General features: G+C 41.1%; 1 protein-coding gene across 2 annotated transcripts in view; it reads right to left on the reverse strand.

Moving 5' to 3' along the window:
• The window catches only part of LOC110973353 (reversion-inducing cysteine-rich protein with Kazal motifs-like), a 56,254-nt gene that overhangs the window by 20,266 nt on the left and 15,595 nt on the right, over nt 1-20,393 (reverse strand). For both annotated transcript variants that reach the window (XM_022224091.2, XM_022224092.2), the window contains exon 4: nt 13,761-13,797. In XM_022224091.2, the coding sequence (XP_022079783.2) occupies nt 13,761-13,797 (37 nt within the window). The remainder of the gene's footprint in view (nt 1-13,760; nt 13,798-20,393) is intronic.

A 20,393-nucleotide genomic window follows, 5' to 3' on the forward strand; every position in this document is an offset into this window, starting at 1 on the left:
TCTATATTGCCAGTCAGGATCTCTTCCAGAGCCCAAAACTTAGGTCCAAGAAGCCGATATACACCACTACCTTTTAAACACCTGAGATGAGCCAAAGATTTGAAAGGGAAACAAACAAATTTTCTTTAGACAGTTCTGAATTCTGCACAATACAACTTTCAAATCTGTTGCCCATCCAGAGCTGCCTTGTCCATGTGCACCTAGAATGTGCACCTACTTCCCATTTAACATCCACTATCAGTGCACAAAGGTAGCCCCCCAAAGACAACCCTGACAGAATCCAATCAATGAAATTAAGGATTCATGAGCCACTCCGAGAAGAGAGAAAGGGGAAGAAAGGAGATAGGCTCTCACCCCTAACACCTGATCTCAATCAAGCCCTGAAACAAGACGGTGGGGACAGAGCACGGCATCACGAAACACAATCTTCACTCGTCCCTCTCTCCCCTCAAGACACACTTCACATTTCCCTGTTACAAGGCAATTATACTACACTCCTCAAACCTTTCAAGGAACAAACACTGTATAAAGTCTTTGATATTGGAGACGTAATCTGGCATCATCATAGCCAGGGTGCAATATCAAATCCACACTTTGCCCTCCTTCGTGACACAAACTTGAACAGAATTTGATGTTATCACAGGAATATCAGTGCGCATCTTCCCCATGTTTGTAATCACAATCCATTTTTGGGGGGGGGAGAGGATTGATGATTCTCTTTCTAGTTATAAGCGGAACCTACACATGCCATAAGGTGTCAGATATACCACTGGTAACAGGTCACATGGGAGCGGGCTACCATCCAGTCCCCGGTTGCCCACAGGGCCTCCTCATCTCTCTCCTCCTGTCTTGGTGCAAGGTAGATCAGCCGGTAGTCTGCCTGACGAGGCCCCTTTGTAGTCTCCGCTGGTTGACTGTCGCCTCACAGGCAGCTAGGGATCTGGGGATTTGTCTGGAGCATTAGCAGCGAGAAGCTGTGATTTTTCACCAGGATTTCCCGAGCCCTTCTATTATTTTTCAAAGAGCTTTGAGGGATTTCGTATCTCTCCTTTGCATTCATCTTTATTCCCTTTTCTCCTCTGCAGACACTAATGACCATGTAGCCTCCACAACAAGGTTAAGCATACAATCAGTCAACACAAATTAAAACAGCCTGAAAGATCTGCACATCCCTCCGAGTCTCCCCTTTTGAGACATTTGATGCTTTTGATGCAAAATACTGAAATGATAAAAAAAAATTTCCTGATCCAATATTTCAGGAGTTTCCCCTGACACACGTTTACTTGACAGTTTCTGGTCACTCCACAGACAAGTTCTGGGTGCATTTTGTGCAACCTCACAGGTTCTTCTACTACATGAGAATGAACTCCAGAAATGTGACTTCACATTTATTACTAGACACCTTTATGAATGCAGTGCTGACTAATGTACATTCATAAAGCTTTAGGAGACTCTGAGGGATGCTTCAGATCAATGGCCAAAGCGTAACAAAAAAAGCCCTATTGTTGCTCAAGTAACAGGTAGGGCCTACACAAGTTATCAAATCAATTTTTTTTCTCTCAATGATGTATCAACTGCTTTCAGCAAGGGAAAAGTGTGATCTCCCTACCTTAATAATTTGATTGATATTGGACTCTCTACTTCTACAAGGAGGTTGTGAGATTGTCTGTGATCAGATTGAGACAGGTAATTGTATTCTACCTGTCAAACAGTAATTGATTGCCCAGACCCCCTGACCCTCCTGGAAGTGAGTGGTTTCTATGAGTGTGAGTCCAGTAATAGATGATGTTATCAAGCTCTACCTGTGCTGAAATTGCCTTCCACTCTTCCATTACAGGAATGATCAAAGGGAAGTAATGTTCCCCCAGGGTTGTTCCTTTATTGTTTTCTTTCAAGGCAAGGTATAGTGAAGCCGAAAAGGGGCAAATGCACACTGACAAAAAATGTGGCTACACTGAACAGTAAGGGATCTACAAAACAGGTTCAGTCCAGTGGTCATTCAATGTAACAACAACTCAGGATCTCATAAAGTGACTCATGTACATGTACACAGAGCTGAATGATTATTTTACAATTGTGGATGCTGTAATATAAACCAAATGAAACCGTGGAAGTTTTAAGATTCCTACGCTTTCATTTTACTATGCATAAACACAGACAATGTTGGTAAAGACATGCACAGACCACAAACTTATTATTTTCAGGCTGGCTGAGTTAATTGGAACAGTTCTGGTACAGGTGTTCTTGAAGTTATACCTGTGGGTCTAAATTCCAGTCAATGTCTTGATTGAACTGAACCTGCACCCCCTGATACATTTACTTCAAGCTTCCGCGTGATAAGGATAAATTGCTGAAATGAATTTCTATGTCCCTCTCAGAAACACAGCCCATCTGGCTACCATCCATCACAATGTCACGACCAAGTGGGCGAGAGCAGCACATGCAGGTTGGTTCCTTGGATGTCTGGAGAGAATTTACAGCTGCACTTATGACAGGATGTTGGCCTAAAAGCTCCAGGAGTCAAACAGCAGTTGAAGCATATTTCTTCAACCCACTACATGTGGTTCTTTAAAACAACTTCTCTAAATATCTGGGGGGGGATTGAAAATTAAGTAGCACTTTGAAGCAACTGTGTAGGGAACACGGGATGCAAGTAAATAATTGTATCAAAAGAACCAGTCTACACATACCTGTATGCATGAAGTGACAAAGACTTGGGCATTTTATGACAATTAAGAGAAAAAATGCATCATTGGAAACTTTGATGGTTTTACTGCACAATGTCTGCTCATAACAATTATCAAGTGAATATTTTGCTTGCTGAAAAAAAATCAACTGCTTCCCTTCCTACAATCACAACATCAGTTAAATCTGCTGTTGCATCGTCCATCATCTGCATGCAAGCAATACCTTCCCATCATGTCTGATACATCTTTATAAACCACATCTTGAAAGGTCAGCGTCACAGGAAAATCTTAGCTACGCAAGTCATCTCTTCTATCATCAGTTTTATGTAGAAATGAATATTTCATAGCTTCAGGGTAATGCCCTTCCTTCTTTCCTAACCTACTAGTACATGTACCAGTATACCTACCAAGGTTTCAGGTGTACCATATTCTAATCAAGTAGGTTTGAGTATCATTTACGTTAAGTGTCTTCCCCTGAGGACAGGGAGGGTTTGCAGAGGTAACATGCCGAAGAAATGTGACTTTAGAGCCAACATTTCTTCACAGAAGAGCTTGAAGTTTCACACAGTGCTACCTGCAAAGTTCATTCCTGTATCCATTCCTTCAAGCAAAGCATGTTTTGAGCTTGAGATCTTTGTCTTTAAAGGTTGCCTTTCCAGAAGATCATTTCTACTTTGTTTCAGTATCTTAAGACTACATGTAAGCTCCGATCTCAAGTTCTATTCCAAGGATCAACGCACGCACATAATTCAAAGCTCCCAATTTTCAAGAGTGTTATGAGAGATTAGACTAGCCATTGATGTGATCAAGCAAAGCAACTACTATTAAAGTCTGTGAAAAGATTCTGACTTGTTCCATCCTTCACTGTCAAAAGATCGCATCACCAGAGTAAAGATAGCTTTCTCCATCACTTTCTTTTGTCTCGCTGCCTGCTGGCTGATGCATCCGCAATACCTAAACAGATCCAGCAGGCCCACGAGTTTATCCATCTATCACTCCATCCTGGCTTCTGGAAGCGATTCCTGGCAATGTTTATTCACACACATGCCCGGCCTGGATCGCATGCTTGGATGGCCGCACCCGCAAGACGTTTTCTAGCAACAAGATTTCATCCCCTATCCCTCATCCATCATACATATCTCACAGATGTTGACAGCTTCAGTTGCAGGACACTGAACTCAAATTTCACATCTAATAAACCAAATTTTATCATCTCTCTTGTTAGCGCCAAACGCCGATTTCAAATTAAACTGCAGGTCATTCAACCCGTGAACAATATTAAGAACAGGACTCTGGCTTTCTAAATATGGCACCTAGTTTAATTGCAGCTTTAAATGGCTTTCATATGGAAAACGTGCTCATACATTATGAGGTTGACAGATAGCCATGCATGAATGGAAACAGGTACAAGGTATTGTGGTATTGTGCGATTTGAATTGGTTCATACTCACCTGACTAATTCCTGAAATTGCTACGTGGCACAATTTGTTGAATGGTAACAATACTCAAGAAGTATGTAGCTATTAAAATAAGATGCTGATTTGGTATTGGTTGATTGCATTTCACTTGAATACTTTTGATGGTGCAATGCGTGTTTTCAAATGCAAAAGGAAAAAAAAATTGCACTCTAAAACATCTTCAGCTGTAAAGTGGAATAAAATATGAACTTGGTTGAAGCTGATGGCAGTTGAGGCCCACCTGCGCCCCCCCACACATTGACAGGGTTGTGATCCAGGACCATTTCATGGGGTGACACTGTAGTCACCATGTCTGCAACCCCCTAACCCCCCTCCAGATGAAGTAATGTGTCAATGCTGCCAATGACATAGGAAAAGAATGTCTTAACTGTTGGGAGCAGCCTAGACAGACTTGGGAGGTCTGGCGTAAACGCAGGATATGATGGTACTTTGGACAGGACCATAAATTCATGCATGAATTAATTACCATAAAACGAGAATACTTCAATTGGAGGTTCAACCTTTCCCCCTCCTGGCCCTTACCCCAGCCAATAGAAAGTGGGGAAAAAAGGTACAGGGGGTCTGATTTTTAATTTAGAGTTTATATCACACCATGATGTAAACTGCTTAGTTATTAAAAACTCTAGAGAATATAATTTCTCTAAAGATGGGACTTTTTCAATATCCATGCAGTACACACCTCATGAGGACTTTTCTTTCATAATCACATGCGACAAGTGTGTACAGTTAAGCCAAATGTATTCATACCCTTACAAAATTTTGGCAATTTGCTTTTTCATCAAGGAAACTGAACTGGACTGATGGTCAACCCAGGCACACCAAAAAATAGTATTTCCTTGGCAAAAGCTCATCTCTGCACAGATCCAAGCTTTCGGTTGTCAATTTTAGGGTCTTTTGGTTGTAAATTCTATGTTACCCCGATTTGAACTGCATACGGATAATTTTAGGCTCATATATACAACAGTCTGTCAAACTGAAGATGTTGAAGTGTGTTGCCACATCCAAGACAGTAACTTTACTCCAACTTGTTTCAATTCCTGTCACTCACCGAGATGGCATCATGAGAGGAAAATAAAGGAAAAAGTCACCTTTTATAACACCCACAGTACCAGACAGAAACATTTGAAACACCCGGTGGAAAGTGGCAATAAAATGTTGGCATTCTACCGGGCAGATATGAGTGAGACTGGAGATCGTGCTGACAGGTGAGTCAAAAGACTTTTTCTTTCAAGTTTTTTTTCCCCGGAGGGAGGACAAGTTTCATCAGTCAAGTCCTGATTGGGTAAGAATTCACTTGGAATTTTGAACAGCGATCAAAGGGAAATGTTGTGAGGTTCTATTTCTGTGATGGTAAAACTGAGTACAGTTACATGCTTTACTGGAAGAAAACGTGAAAGAAACATGGATTACAGCAACATGGTACCTGAGTAAGTTAAAATTTATTCTGATCATTAGGCATTCATTGCTCAAACACCTGTCTGACATTATGCACTGTAAAGCACAAACATTACAAAGAGGTTCACAGTGAGTGATCTGAAGTTGGACACAGTTTTCTTACTCGAATAGCATTTAATTTTTCTATTCCAAGGATGGGATATGTCTGTCACTGTTTCCGGGTTTAAAAATTCTATAAATGAAAATGATTCTGTCAACCTATTCTGGATACACATCACCAGAACTAAGTTTTCACCAGAGTACCTTTTGTGTTCCATGGATCAAACACGTTCATATACACAACATCACTGAATTCCTCTTGAAATTTGTTAACTGAAACCTACATGTACATACATGCAGATTTATTTCCAATTCTATTCCAGTTTAAAATTAGCAAGAATTCTGGGGAAGAGACAAGTGAAAATTGCCATATCTCAGCTGTGCTTCAGCACAAGTGATTGCAGAACATAACTTGTCAAAAATGCATCATATGAATCATGAAACAAGATGAAGGACCTTGTCCGTGCTGCAATAATCAGCCCACTACCCCAAGACAAGTGGAGTATCATAAAAAAAAATCTCAGGGAGGGACCCATTACACCTGTCTAGTTCTGATCGGAAATTATGACAAATGTCCCGTGCCAAAGTGTGGATTTCTGAAGTGATATTAACTTATTACCCGTGTACAAATACAGCATTTGCCAGGCCTAGGGCAGTGGTAGGCCAACAATATAGTTTCACGGGACAGATGCATCTGTAGCCATAAATCGATGCGTTTTAATTTAGATTTTCTCCTGTAAATCTCCCAGGCCATAACTCTAGGCTGGTAGTTTTGTACGTTTGACAGGGCGAGGAGGAGGAGAGAGAGAGTGTGTGTGAGAAAGCGGGGACGAGACTGACGATCGAGTGTTTGCGTACCTCGTTTTTTTTGTTTGTGATGAATCACGAGAAAGGACACAGGAGGGGATGTATTCTAGGGAGGAGCCAGCAGCTTGCCAATTCCTCGAGGACAGAGAGCAATTGGGGGAGCTAGAGATGATACGTCTGTCGCTGTTTGGCCCTCGGCAAGCTTCACAAAAAAATAAAATCGCAGATCGAGATTGTAATAATCTTGAGAGGAAGGAAGTGCAACGGGCTGACAATAATCAAAGGAGGACTGTCGGAAACCATCAGAAACAAATTAAGGGGGAAAAAACTGAGCCAAACCACCATCCTTCTCTCTCCCAAGACCTCAGTTTCGTTTGTGAGTTTTAAGCTGGATAGGGTATTCGTCTTCAGGAAAAATGAGTATCTGGTCCTGCATCAGTGGAACACAGAGGAGAAATCGTTACATGCTGGAGTCCCCTTGGTCAGGGCTACACCACAAGTTGAAGTTACTTGTTACAACTCTGAATGCAAAGTTTGCGTAGAAAGTTGTTTAGTTTGATTCACTCAAAGTCAATTATAAACTTGAAAATATGTACATGTAGACCAATCCAGGTTACTGAATGGATTTCAACTACTACACCCAGCATGAGGCTTGCTCCTCAAGAAAATGAAAGAGTGAAAGTTGACAAATTATTTCTTGGAAGGGACCATTTTTTAAAAAAAATGAACAAAAAAATTTCAAATATGCACAGCCGGATGTGACAGCCTGATATCCAGATTCACTTGATCCACAAACGAGGAAAAACTCTCAAGAGAGGGCAGCTAAAATAACTGAAAGTACTCAGAATTCTGTTTAATTGGGTCCCAAGTCCATTCACACACTGAGGGGGATCTACTAAAAACAATGTGACCCCTGACCTCTGGAAGGTCAATGTCTGTCAAAGAGCAGCCCCCCCCCACCAATTCCTCACAGTTCTACTTCTTGACTGAGCAGCTGCTTTTCGGTAGCTATTAAGTGACAATGCCCCGATGAAAAATGAATCTCTCAGGAGGCTAGTTAAAATGTAGCACTGATGTGTCAGAGATGGAAGGTGGGGTTGGAAGTAACCAACAGGATGAAATATGGATCTGTCTCTATCATGGTCAGAAAGGTGGTTTTAAAATTCTGATCTCTCACACTTCAAAACCGTTCGATATTTGGATATTTGTTTTTCAACAAATGACAACATTCAAAATCAATATCACAAAGAACTACTATGAGAATACTGTGACTTCCAACCACTCTTTACTGAATAAATAGTCTAACTGATTCCTTCATTACATACCAAAATACCCCAACTGGTCACATTTCAGAAACTCTGAAAACTCAGCAATCAATCACAGTGTTTACCAGTTCAGTAACCTACCAAAGCAAAAACAGCATTTTTCTCCCTGGTAAATATGGGTTGAAATTTATCCCCAAGTGGTTTGGATATCTCATAAAAATGACTACTTATGAAGCCTGGGGGTTGGTAGTATTTTCCTGTTTGACAGTGGAGGGAAAAGTTCTTTTTTCTGAACTCCCGGGAGCTGACACAGTCCCTGAACCTTTTGCTGACGCGGGAAAGATTTACGACACTAGGAAAACAGAAACGATTCTTCTGATGCTCTACCAAGTGGTTCTAGTCTCTTTGGAACTCTGTCTGGTACTTTCTCCTCAAAAAGGATTTTTTTTCCTTCTTGTTTTCCATGTTGAACGGAGTTTCTCTTATTTGCTGCAGATATATTCTTGACTATTTCAAACATTTCCAACAAGGTAATTAAACACTGAGCACAACATACCACATGCTACTTTGGGTTGGGTTTATCTCATCTTTGTTTTGGCATGACAACTGCCCAAAACCCCAACAACTTTTGTTCCAAGTTATTCTCGCCCTAAGCCCCACCAATGTGACAGCCACACATTACAAAACATGTTTTCCCAACCTTGGTACCATCACCAATTTTCCCCCAAGGAAACAACTTTTGGTTTTTTAATTCTTTGAAGTGGGAGTTTGTCCCCAGCATGGCCAGAAATCATGTGATGCGTTCATTTTACCAAATGCTGCATGACCTAATCCAGATCTCGTGACTTGTCCTAACTATCCCTGACGCTACTTTTAGAGGGGGCGTGTCAATCATGGGGGCAGTCACTGAAACAGGGCGGGCCAAACCTCCCCTCCCATATGTTGGTGCACAAAGTGCTGAACCTATATGTTTGTACACAGACTCCCTATATCCACCTGTCTGCTACACGTTTGTGAAGAAAATACCCTCTCCCCTCTTGTAAAAGTGGACCACCCATGGCCATACGGAGAAAAACTCAACCTAGGCAATGTACTTTTGCCATTCCCTACCAGTTAGAACTCTGAACTTTGGTTTTTGCCACAGTTGCAATCAAATTTATCCAATATCGTAAAATCTACAATAACCCACACAAACTAGCAAGCAGACTTACGATAAAAAAAATGAACAGAGGTGAAAAAACCAACAGCAAAATGTCAAACAGATTTTGATAACATCAGTCAGGGACTTTACGGCTCGACAACAAAAGAAAAGGAAAAGAAAATCACCTCAACAGCTGAAACGCTTAACAGACCAAGGCTTTGTCTGGCTATGTTTATCAGGGAAACAGGAAAAGACTCTTGACATGGTTGCCCAGAAAACATTCACTGAAGGTGAAAATTGAACAGCAAGTCAGGGGAAAAACGAATCCTGATAAGATCAGGGTAGGCATCAATATTTCACCAGAAAGCTACCGTACCCTGACAAACTCAAGTTCAATCTATGCAACAGTCTCTTGCTGATGAAGGCACAACACAGATTGTTATCATGCCAACTCTACAGACCCACTGAAAAGTTCATCAGCCCTGATTTTTAGGCTGGTATACGAATAATACTTTCAGTAATCCTTATAAAAGTTTATTTTATTATTCCATACATAATGCTGTTTTGCCTGTAGTGTGCGGGTTTTTTTATGAAGTGTATGAACTCCTGTGTGCATGGAACACAGCTAGAAAAAAATGCAAGCGGACGTAACATGCATGGCTGAACCTCAATATACGGCAGCCTTCCAACCCTTCAGAGTTTATTATTCTCCAAACCGGAAAATGTTTCCAGTGGGGTAATTGGACCTTGCAGTCTGCACAGACCAAGGGGAATGGGTTAGGTTAGTTACTGCTGCCTACCTGCTACCCAATAGAATTCCCCCTCCGGCTAGGCAAGGAGGGAGGGCTGGATGGGGCAATTAGCGGTCCCTCTGAAAGTCTTAGACCCGCCCCTCCGTGGACGCCCCCCTTAGGGCACAAAAACCAATACCAGTTATTGAGGCTGCTCATACCCCGAGAAACTAGAAACACATACTCAATTTTTGAGACAGGAATTTGAAAAGTGCTTTAAAATTTTATGAGAGAAAATGGGGAAATTCCATAAGGTCGTTGTTTTTGTGATAACGAGATAAAAGTAGAATAGGATTATTCAGAAATGGAAAAGATATCTAGAGACTTTTTACAGGTACTAGTTTTCGAGAAACCTTGAGTTTAAAACCAGTTAATATTCTAATAAAAGTCCAAATGACTTGATACAAGTCTATAGCTGCTGAACCTTGACATGGTCCCTTTCTGCCCTTGTTACTTTGCTACACGTTCATTCCTAAGTCGAAAAAGTGCAGAACATGCAATTAGAAATGCATGATGGAGATCACTTGGATCTGTTCCATGTCACATTATCTAGCCAGCACAGACCGCGTAAGTGATAGCTGCCCTACAGAAGAAGTACTTGTATCTTGCTGGAATGTCACTGCACAGGTTCATGTTTTCCTGTCTGTCCATGCACCCTCAAGCTACTTGTAGTGGTCAACAAACTCCAGAAACAGGGAATTCAGCTCTCTTTGGATGAGGAGGGTCATATCATCCAGAGGCACAGTTGATATCATGTATGCAATACTCAGCTTTCTGTGTAAACAGGACTCAATGAGCCTATGATCAGGTCCAGGATGACAGAACTTAATTCTCTATGCAGTAATGCCAAAAGAAAGTTCTACAAGAATTGTGTAATGTTCACTGCCCTACATTGGGGTAAATGGTTAAATTAAAAACAAAAGGATTACTTGTTTGCTTTACCAAAAAAGATTCCACTTAAAATACCAGGTAATGTGTATGTTGTTGTTACCAGATTGAAACTGTAAGAATATGAACCACTATTTTCTGCTTTTTTTATTCCTTGAAATTGTAGCGGAACTCAACTCCACAATAACGTCAGCTGCATAAGCCTACATCTGAATAAGGCTGGTAATAGCACATGTACCTATGGATGCCAGTGGCGACTGCTGTAGCCACTCTTCTCTGGTGCGTGTGTACCGTGTACTTCAGGCCATAAAGATACAAAGCTTGTACATGTACACACTGTGTTCCTTCCTCCATGTTATCAGCAAGGACAGCAGTGCAAGATGGTATGTCTCTTTATCTCTTGTCCCGCTTCCAGGTCACATTGGTAGTGGCAGATGCTAAATGGAGGGCTTCCTCCGTTGCAGCCATTCATCTTGTAGCAGATCCATCACTGGTTGCCAGAAGAAGCTGTGTGCATCCACTACATACACTGTCCACGGGGCAACCAGAATGCAAGTGGATTATCTCTGGCCTAACTATTTTGCACTTCATTTCATGTTGGCTTGACACATGGCTATACTAGGTCTATGCTCCATAAGTAGAAACAGAAGGCCGGCCTTACACGGTCAAATCTAGGTTAAAGGCACAGTGATGATGCAGAGTGCACTGAACAATAACCGTGCAAAGCCTTGAGAGGTTAGGGGTCTTCAATATCCGATTCTGCCTAAACTCAGGTCCAAAATGGGCTTAGTCCGTACTTCAGTAAGACTCTGACCTCCATGTAGACGGTAGCCACAGCCAGGAAATGCAGACACAGCTTAAGACACTTCACTGTAACTGCTAGAAATCCAAATCCAAATGAAAGCGAAGTGAACAAACTGATGTGAAAACTTTGAAGTTTTTAATGTAGGCGTTCAGTAATGTAAACTATTTTGAAGTTTAGAACATAAAACAGGATATAAACAATTGTCTACCCTGATTGAAGGGATCTGGTAAAGGAAGCAGCTGTGTGTCTGAATGTCTTTCTTTTGGAATGATCAACCACGGTAATGCCCTTATGTTTTATTTACAATCCCGATGCACCTCAGAACTGACACGCACCATCCATCCTTCTTATCTTGACAGAGCTTAAAGCCATTACTAAGCAAAAGGAAATAACCAAAACTGAATAGAATTCACTGAATCAACAGCATCCACACTAAAACGTGCTTACAAGGATCAGAAGTCCCCCTTAAGCATGAAACAACCCATGCACAGTTTGGACATTAATAGCTTTTATGACCTCGTTTGGGACAGTCATAAACCTAACTGCTATTTGCCAATTCTAAAAGACTTTCGGTGATAAAGCTGCTGAGGTTTCAACAAAAGAGGAAGCATTTTTATGGATGTTATGCTCCACTTAAAACAGTGATGGCAGCATGAAAAAGTCACGTCTCCATGTTCAATGTCAGTCAGGTTTTCTTTACAGTTCACTAGATGGTTTCCCTCTACTCGGAAGGTCCTGGCTAATGTTTCTACTCTCGGTATCAACGGTGCCAAATTGGAACATTGGTTTGAATAACATACTCTTCAAAGTCTGTCTCACACAGGTTTATCCCCTTGATATTTTGGAGTGCCAAATCCCCCTGTGAAATCAATGCTGGCAAGGTGGGATCAATAGCTCCCTCCCAAAAGACACTAAACCCTTAATCCCTGCTTTGCCGTCTCTTGAAGGGGGAACAAGAGCGGGTATTACCGTTGATTTCAGGGGTGGGCTTTTGCCAAGATGGGACAATGCCAGCAAAACTGCTGCCTTCATTCTGCGCAAACACTCTGTACAAATGCACCCCCCAAAAAAAATTTCCCAACGTGTGGTTTGGCAAGCAGTCAGTCACTTGAGTTATTCACAAACCAGGATCCGGAACAATAAGGTGAGGAGGCAGACCCTGCACGTGGTCGAATCCTTCTCCAAAAAAGAATGGGGTCGCCACCAGGGGTTATTGAAAACTCAAACGGTCCGTGGGGAGGTACAATGGGTGCCGGCCATACAGCTCATTAAACACAGAGGAAAGGGCTTCTTGAGAGTTCAAAAAGAAAAACCGAGGGCCTGTGTGCCGCAAATTGTCGAGACGTGTCTGAGTGAGAATGGCGGCCATTAGGGGGACAATACAGGGGACCAGTAAGGTCCCACTGGGCACGGAGGGGAAGTTGCGGGTTATCCTTTAATGGGCGGCGGTGGGTGGATCACAGGGGGGTCTGTTGTGCCGTAAACCGGTGCATTCTAGCAAGCTTTTTCCACATGAGATGAGTCTGTCATGGCAGATTGTGTCACGGGTTGGTCTAATAACTCCATGTTCTTTATTGCTTCCTGCAATTACTGTTTGTGTCTCCCAGTGGGGATGGTGCATTACGTACACCCACACTTCTGGTCATATAACCATGTAAAAGAGCATACCTACCGGCACACCTGGAGGATTTAGCATGTACTACAACAGTGTAGGAGCTTTCCACACATTTCAATCTAGAAACGACCCACACTCATTTTTTTTTCCTCGATCGATCAAGAAGTTATAAGAGCTGATGTTTATCAGCCATTTGTAAAAACTAAAAAGTCTTCATGGTAAATACCGTAGTACAGCTCATCAGTGAACCACGATGACACCTTTGATGAAGTCAACTTTCGTGGGGAAAAAAAATTACAATTTCACCTTTCCCAAGTCCCGCTTTGTACATTAAACTTCAAACTTTTCCATTCTACATGTGCATGTACAATGCACGAGAACACGCAGCAAAATATAAGTAGTTAATAAACATGTTCTATTGTGCAGTAATTTGGAATTTCCCCGCAGTGTTTTTGTCAAATGTACCATCAGAAATAGATGAAGAGCACAACTCCTAAAATTGATTGACACTCCAAATACCATTAAAAGTTGCCTGAAGTACATGTACAAGAATGTGCCAAAAAAAAAGCACATTCACAGCAAAGAATAACAAACATGGCAATTATAATAGTCTTCCTGACAAAGCAGGGATTTTTGCCCAGGCAGAAAAACAGACACTGGGGAGAACACAAAGAAAGCAGCCATTCAGAGTCGCAAGAAACAGTCTGAGGAACGCAGGAAAAGTCACGCACCGTACATCCGTCAAAAAAAATGGGGAAAAAAAAAGGAGTGATGTTTTGTTTGGCTTACCTGGTGCAGACGTGTTGACACACTGCCAAAAGGTTGTCTGAAACAGCAAATGGAGAAAAAAAATAGAATTGTGAGACGATTGTGACTGAACCACTGGGACCTCTATGAGAATCCAAATGGAATGAAATTGACAGCTGACAGCTTTTTTCTTGATGTCCTGGCAGATGAAACATTTGGTTTGATTACTGACTGAGTTCTTGCTTGCGTGCCATGTTCTGGGCTCAGGAAGTTGGGGGTAAACAATATGACCATGACGGGTGCCACAGAGTGCCAAGCTACATGTACATGTAGGGAACACAACTGTCTTTTCAATCAAGGGAATCGAGAAACTTATCACATTTTTCTACAGCTCTGCTTTCACATCAAAATCTATAAATATGAAAATCTGGACGAAGTCCAATGATTTACTTCAGCATGTAAGAAACTTGATCAGAGTGCTTCTACTGCGTTATTTCACAGAGCTATTTCACACATCCCAAAAGAGAAGATAATTAACAACAAAAAAGCTTTCAAGCCAAAACTTCATGGAATTTGATTAAATTGGTTGGCACAGTATGTTTAATTTAAACCAAATTTCAACTAATCCCCTCCACCACAAAAAGCTTCTGCTGACTGTGCTGAACACTCAATGTGAAAAGATACGTCAACAAATTTATCGCCACTATTCAGCTGCAAGCAAATTTACATTCTTTGCACTCTTTCCTAATTTGTCAGCATTCCTGAATGCTTGGATGCAATGGAGTGGAAGCACCCTCGCTGGAAACATCAAATGGCCAAATCAGCTGTACCAGAAATAATACATCTTGTATACACAACCCTCGCATTACAAGTTTGAAAGTGCAGGCTTATTATTTTGTAACAGTCCTGTAACACTACAGAGACGTAATGGGTGCTGTGCCGGTATATAGGATGGATCAGAACAATCCTCTGTCACATATATTCTCGCATGGGCAATTTGTGCGGTGTTATTCTATGCTCGTAAAGCTGTCAGACCAAGTTTGAAACCTCTAACACACCCAACTGGCAAAACGTCTACCTGCTTTGTGTACAGTTGTTTATGACGAAATTGCATCTCTTTAGGAATACAACAAACTATCATCCCATGATGCTGGCAAATTCAGACACGCCTGATTTCATAATTTCAAATTTCACGGCTCTGCTCACTGTAGTCTTTGCTATTAAGCTATGGCAGATAGTTTAGCGTAAACAGTTGGCATATTTCAAGGGCTAAAAGCAAGGAATCTGGACATTTACATACCCAAATTTCTGTTACAGAATGTTGACCATTTCATCTGTGAGCTAAGCACAGGCATGATGAAATATTGCCAAGTTCCCGAGAAATGTAATGCATGTTCCACGTCATGTTGTAACTATTCCTAAAATTTGAAATCAGATGACAGGAGCTATCGATAAATCCAGAACTTGAGAACATTGGAAAGAGAAGTGATTTCTAAGCCTCTGTACGTGACCATTGTCCACTCACGTCCCATGGGTACTGGTCCAGGTCTCAAAAGCCACTGCTTGGCATCTTACGGTGAGTTTTTGATGCACCATGTGAGCTTTATTGACAAAACTTCCTGCTACATACAGTACAAGTAACATGCCGCCACTGGCAATGGAAAGGGGTAAGGAGCACAGGGAGCCAACAGCCCCTCCCACCTTTTTGACAGGAGGGAGGAGGGGGCAAGCTTCCACTTTTGGCAGGTCTTACCCTTATGACAGGGCGGGGCTTAATGAATTGGTCTATTAACAGCTGATGCCTGATGGTCTCATAACTGTCCCCCCCCCACTTTGGAAATCATTCCATTGGTGTTGTACGACTGTTCAAAGGCAAACTACTCAAGTTGGCAACACACTGTATGCAGTATGGCCCACCACTGGAATGAAATACCCTAGTATATCACACGGTACTGCATAAATACAGAAAACGTATCCTTTGTCATTTTGTTACACTGTCCTCTGATGTTAAAACATAAATGAATACAAGGCATGTCAGGAGTCCTCATCCTAAGTGCTGGGAGGAGTGGGAAATTGTTCTACACAGAAATCAAAATATAACCAGCCCACTAATCCGGGATATGATGTAGATAACTGCGCAGAGCTTTGATTTTAAGACAAATGTGATACATGCAAAACATTCCTAATCATCAAAACAGGGAGTCAAGGAGACCGGTTAAAACATTACTAGAACCTCCACCCAGAATTGCCAGAAAGCCTCGCTCAAGTCTTCTCCCTGTTTCTCAATTGTAGACCAACTTTATAGATCATGATTGCCCCACTGCTCCATTTATCTAAATAGGACGCGAATCCCACCCCGGTCCGGCCTCTCTGACAACCATTATCAGATCAGCACACTGCGGCTCTGCAAAACCTCTATTTGATAAAGCAAAACATTTTTAAACCAGGGGCGAGAAGAGGGGGGGTTGGAAAGGGGGGAGGGGAAAGAAAAAATGCTCAATTATCCGGCGCCTGTCTCCTGCCCCCAGGGCTTAGACTGGTGTATGAAGGTGTCTAATTGTGAAAGAGCGGGACGCATTTTGCACCCGATGGTGTGTCTGAGGCATCTGCTCCACATGCGTGTTTTGAAATTTTATTGGCCCAGTAAAAAGCAAGTGTCTGACCCAGTTCACAGATTTAGACATCTGACAGGAGCAATGGAACAAATTGAGGTGTGAAACAAACTTGAGATTCCCACTTAAGGTGAAGAATATAATGAAACTGACTCAGTTTCGGGGACTACCCATGTGATGATGGTATTCAGTGCAAACTTAGTTTAAATCTTAAATTTATTTATGGTTTAGAACTAAAGTCCTTTTTCCCAGTTGTACATAACTCTGTAATCAAACTACAAGTACATGTAAGCCACTCGCTAAGTTTGTGAGGCTTCTACAGCAAGGACCTTGAAACTTTATCAATTCACACACAACTTATTTTCCTAGAATCTACCAACTGTAATCTACAGCCCAAGATAAAGAGGAATTACAAACCCCAAAAATCCTGTTGTGAGTATAGACGCTCACACTTTCTAAATCTAATGGGAAAAAAAAACGTTAAGGGTACATGCGCCTTACCAAATCCTCAGGGGATTTGGGTGTCATTTTAGAACCGCCATTCAGCACATTTGCACAGATTTGGATTGAGTGAATTTAAAACACCAGCAAGTGCTACGGTACCACGCCTCCTAAACATCTTGTAACATGTGCACTCCGTCAGCATGGGCACTTTATCACTCTACACTTGGTCCTCCTTTCACAAAATAATCGTGAATAGTGTTACAGGAGGGGATAACGTGATTAACAGATGGACTGATATTATTTTCAAGTTTTTCTGAGTGACACTAATCCGATTAACTAAAAAGTATACACGGGGAACAAATATGAGTGACTTCAGTGAGTTGTCATAATGTGATGACCTATGGCCTGAAGTTTATTTTTCTGACAGACCACAATATTATTTTCATCTTTCAGTTCATCTCCTCCCTCTTTTGTAACTCCAAATTGCATTCACTTAAATTTTGTTTATCTTCGTGAGATTTCTTTTAAAATTCTGCTAGCTGGAAGCCACCTTATATCCAAGAAACATCAAGCGAGATCAATATTATTGACAGCCAGTCTGCGGCATCCGAGGAACAGTATTTTTCTGGAGTTAAGAACCACTCAACCAGTCCTTTCCATTTGCCATCAAAAAATAACAAGTGTTCTGTACTGAGACAGTTGTTCAAGGATTCAAAGCAGGAAACTCCATTGTTCCTTGTGACAGAGCCAGAGTCCCTTTATGTCCACAAAAAGCCAGTATTTTCATTTCTCTGCCCGTGTGATTTTTTTTGTCCAAATCGGGGGCCTTTCGAGTTCTACCGACAACGTGTGTTGCATTGTCGATCCACTGAAAGGCGGAATGCATTTGATGACGCAGGTGGACAAATACCAAGGACTTTGAAATGGGTGATGGTAAGAAAAACACAATTTTGAGTTTCTCGGCCTTCAATGAATTTAGCAATCTTTTCATAAAGTTGAGAGGATTTTTTTTTCTTCCGTACAGGAGGACCTTCACTGTCTTTTTAAATGACCTTTTCAATTCCATTAAAATTCCTCTTCCATCCTCTTCTATCACATTACTCTGAAAATCCTACATTCTGAGACCTTTCACAAGATTTTACTGGACAAAGTTCAGGACATAAAAATATCAAGCTGTATTGGCTCGATACAGCAAAATCATCAGCTAAACTTTAGCATATCATTTCCATTTTTTTTTCACACAAAGGAAGAAGTACTGCTCTATGTTTACTGGTCGAAGTATATTTAGGGTTTATACCAACACCTTCAACTCAGGGTGGATTGTACTTTTGGAATTTGAGGTACCCTGGCTCATCATGTTACCATTGATTTTCCATTTTTTTTCAGGTGACATTTTCCGAAATTTCACTCAAGACTGACTTGATGCATGTGTGGTTAAAAAATTATTGTAGGTCATTTCACATGCACTGCAATTACTTGCTTGTTAAGGTGTGGAATTTAATTTGCATTGACTTGGCCTGAAGTGAGCTGTCTTGAATTTTATAAAAATTAAATGAACGGGTCTGGAAAAAGAACTGTTGGTAAATACATGTATTATATTTCATAGCATTTTCAAGGATACCATGGTTATACCAAAAATACATGTATGGGAACTTTTCAAAGGCCACCCTGAAAACACATGAACAACCAAATGGCAAGGGGATATATTCAAAACTCTGGGGAAATTATTAATTAAAGGCTTGGATTGGTAAAAATTTGCTACATGTACACAAAAGCACAGCACTGGCATGACCACCCCTGTCAATTCATTTATAGAGAAAACAGGACATGACCGTCGAGTAACAAAAGCAGTGGTCTGCCAGTTGGACTGGCTAGGGTATTATTACACCCATGAATAGCTTTGAGCAGACAGGTGACCACCATGGTCAATGGCTCAATTGGGGGGGGGCCTGAATGCACCACCAAAAAGGTCACATTGTGTAGAAATAAATCCTATTAATTTCAGATGACCTGGAATTCATAAAGAAAAGCATGGTAAATGCTGCCTAGTGTTACTGTCAAAGTTGTCGTTTCATTTCTACGGTATCTCAGCAGCAAGAATACATCATTCCTTTTTTTTTTGTATGCACACATGTAATTTGAAGGACTGCGATGTTTATCTATTTTGTTAATCCCTTGGAATTTCTGAATTTTGTTTCTGGATACCTTAGCAAATTGTAAACTGATCCCCTGTACATGTGTGTGCCCATCATTATAGTGGCAAACTTGTTCGGCCCAGTGTGTTACTGCAGTTGGTGACAATGTCCACAGTGCAAAACAGCATGGGGATGCCTATCTCAAATGACACAAAGCCCTGTGGTTTTCTAACTGTCCTTTTAACTGATAGCATCACAATAGCCTGTCACTCCTGCCAGCAACATGGGTGCTAGTGGCAGGTGATTACAGTCATAATCACCTCCAATACTCGCTAATTACAGGTACATAGGTACACCATTACTGGGGTGAAGGGGTAACCACAGGTCAATCAATTAGGCAAACCCCCTTCCAGGTTGGTAGCTACTGGTATTGAATTTGCCAGGCTCAACAGGAACTTTGCAGCCCAATGTACATAAAGGTAGACCATTTTTACACCTTTGGTAACTTTTGCACAGAATATGAGCTCTTTCAAGACTCAAAGATTTGGATCAGTACAATGCACAACCCATGTCAAAAGCCTTGCTCTTTCTCCAAGAATCCTTTTCAATGTATTCTTGACTGAAACCCAGAACTGATTTTTAAATTGTTGCACATGCACATGTTTATGCACCCCATGACTTAACATCAGATACTGGTTAACTTCTGTCTAGACCTCACATGTACTCCAAAAATAGTGTCCTTATTAAGTATCCGTGTAGGTTTGAAAACACCGCTCAATGAAAAGTGGATCGGTTTTTTGTTTGGTTTAGTTTTTTCTCATGATGTCTAATATGTCCAGATATGGTTTGAACACATGCGTATGCACTCATGTCATTCTTGGCAAACCTTATCATGATGTAATTAACTTTCTTGATTTTGTTTCTCCTTTCAACATCTGCCAGAAGAATTCTCAATCATTAATAAATGAGTACAATCAGCATGATGACAGAAGAGCAAGATGAAACAGGCCAAATGTTTTACAGAATGTCAAATGTGTAAGTTTCTTCTCAGATTATATGCTGTAACTAGTAGACACAACATGAGTTGGCTACATTTTGTTCTGCACAAACTGACAGGTTGTGTAGCAATAATGCAATATTCCCATACTTTCCCACAGCCAGTTTTTGTGTAGCCTCTATTTTTAGTCATGGAAAGCCAAATGTTTTGACAGCAAAAGCAACTCTGGAGTCCACATTGTTTACAATTAATCAATGGTTTCCATCTGTAACCTTTGTAAAAAGTCAGCCAATCATTTTTTGAAAATGAAATCCTAAGGTAATGTTCCCATCATCCACAAAGAATTTGACTTTCTAATATTTCAGTAGATTCAAAGTATATCCGGAAGAAACACACCTGTACCTCTATCAATATCATAAGCAGGCCATTACCGGTGTCTCCCCGATAAGCGGGACAACAAAAAGATTTCAATCTTGATACAAAACAC

Source organism: Acanthaster planci, linkage group LG17 (assembly GCF_054643075.1).
Source record: "Acanthaster planci isolate LZ-2023a linkage group LG17, COTS_SCS, whole genome shotgun sequence".
In the NCBI taxonomy this organism is placed as follows: Eukaryota; Metazoa; Echinodermata; class Asteroidea; order Valvatida; family Acanthasteridae; genus Acanthaster; species Acanthaster planci.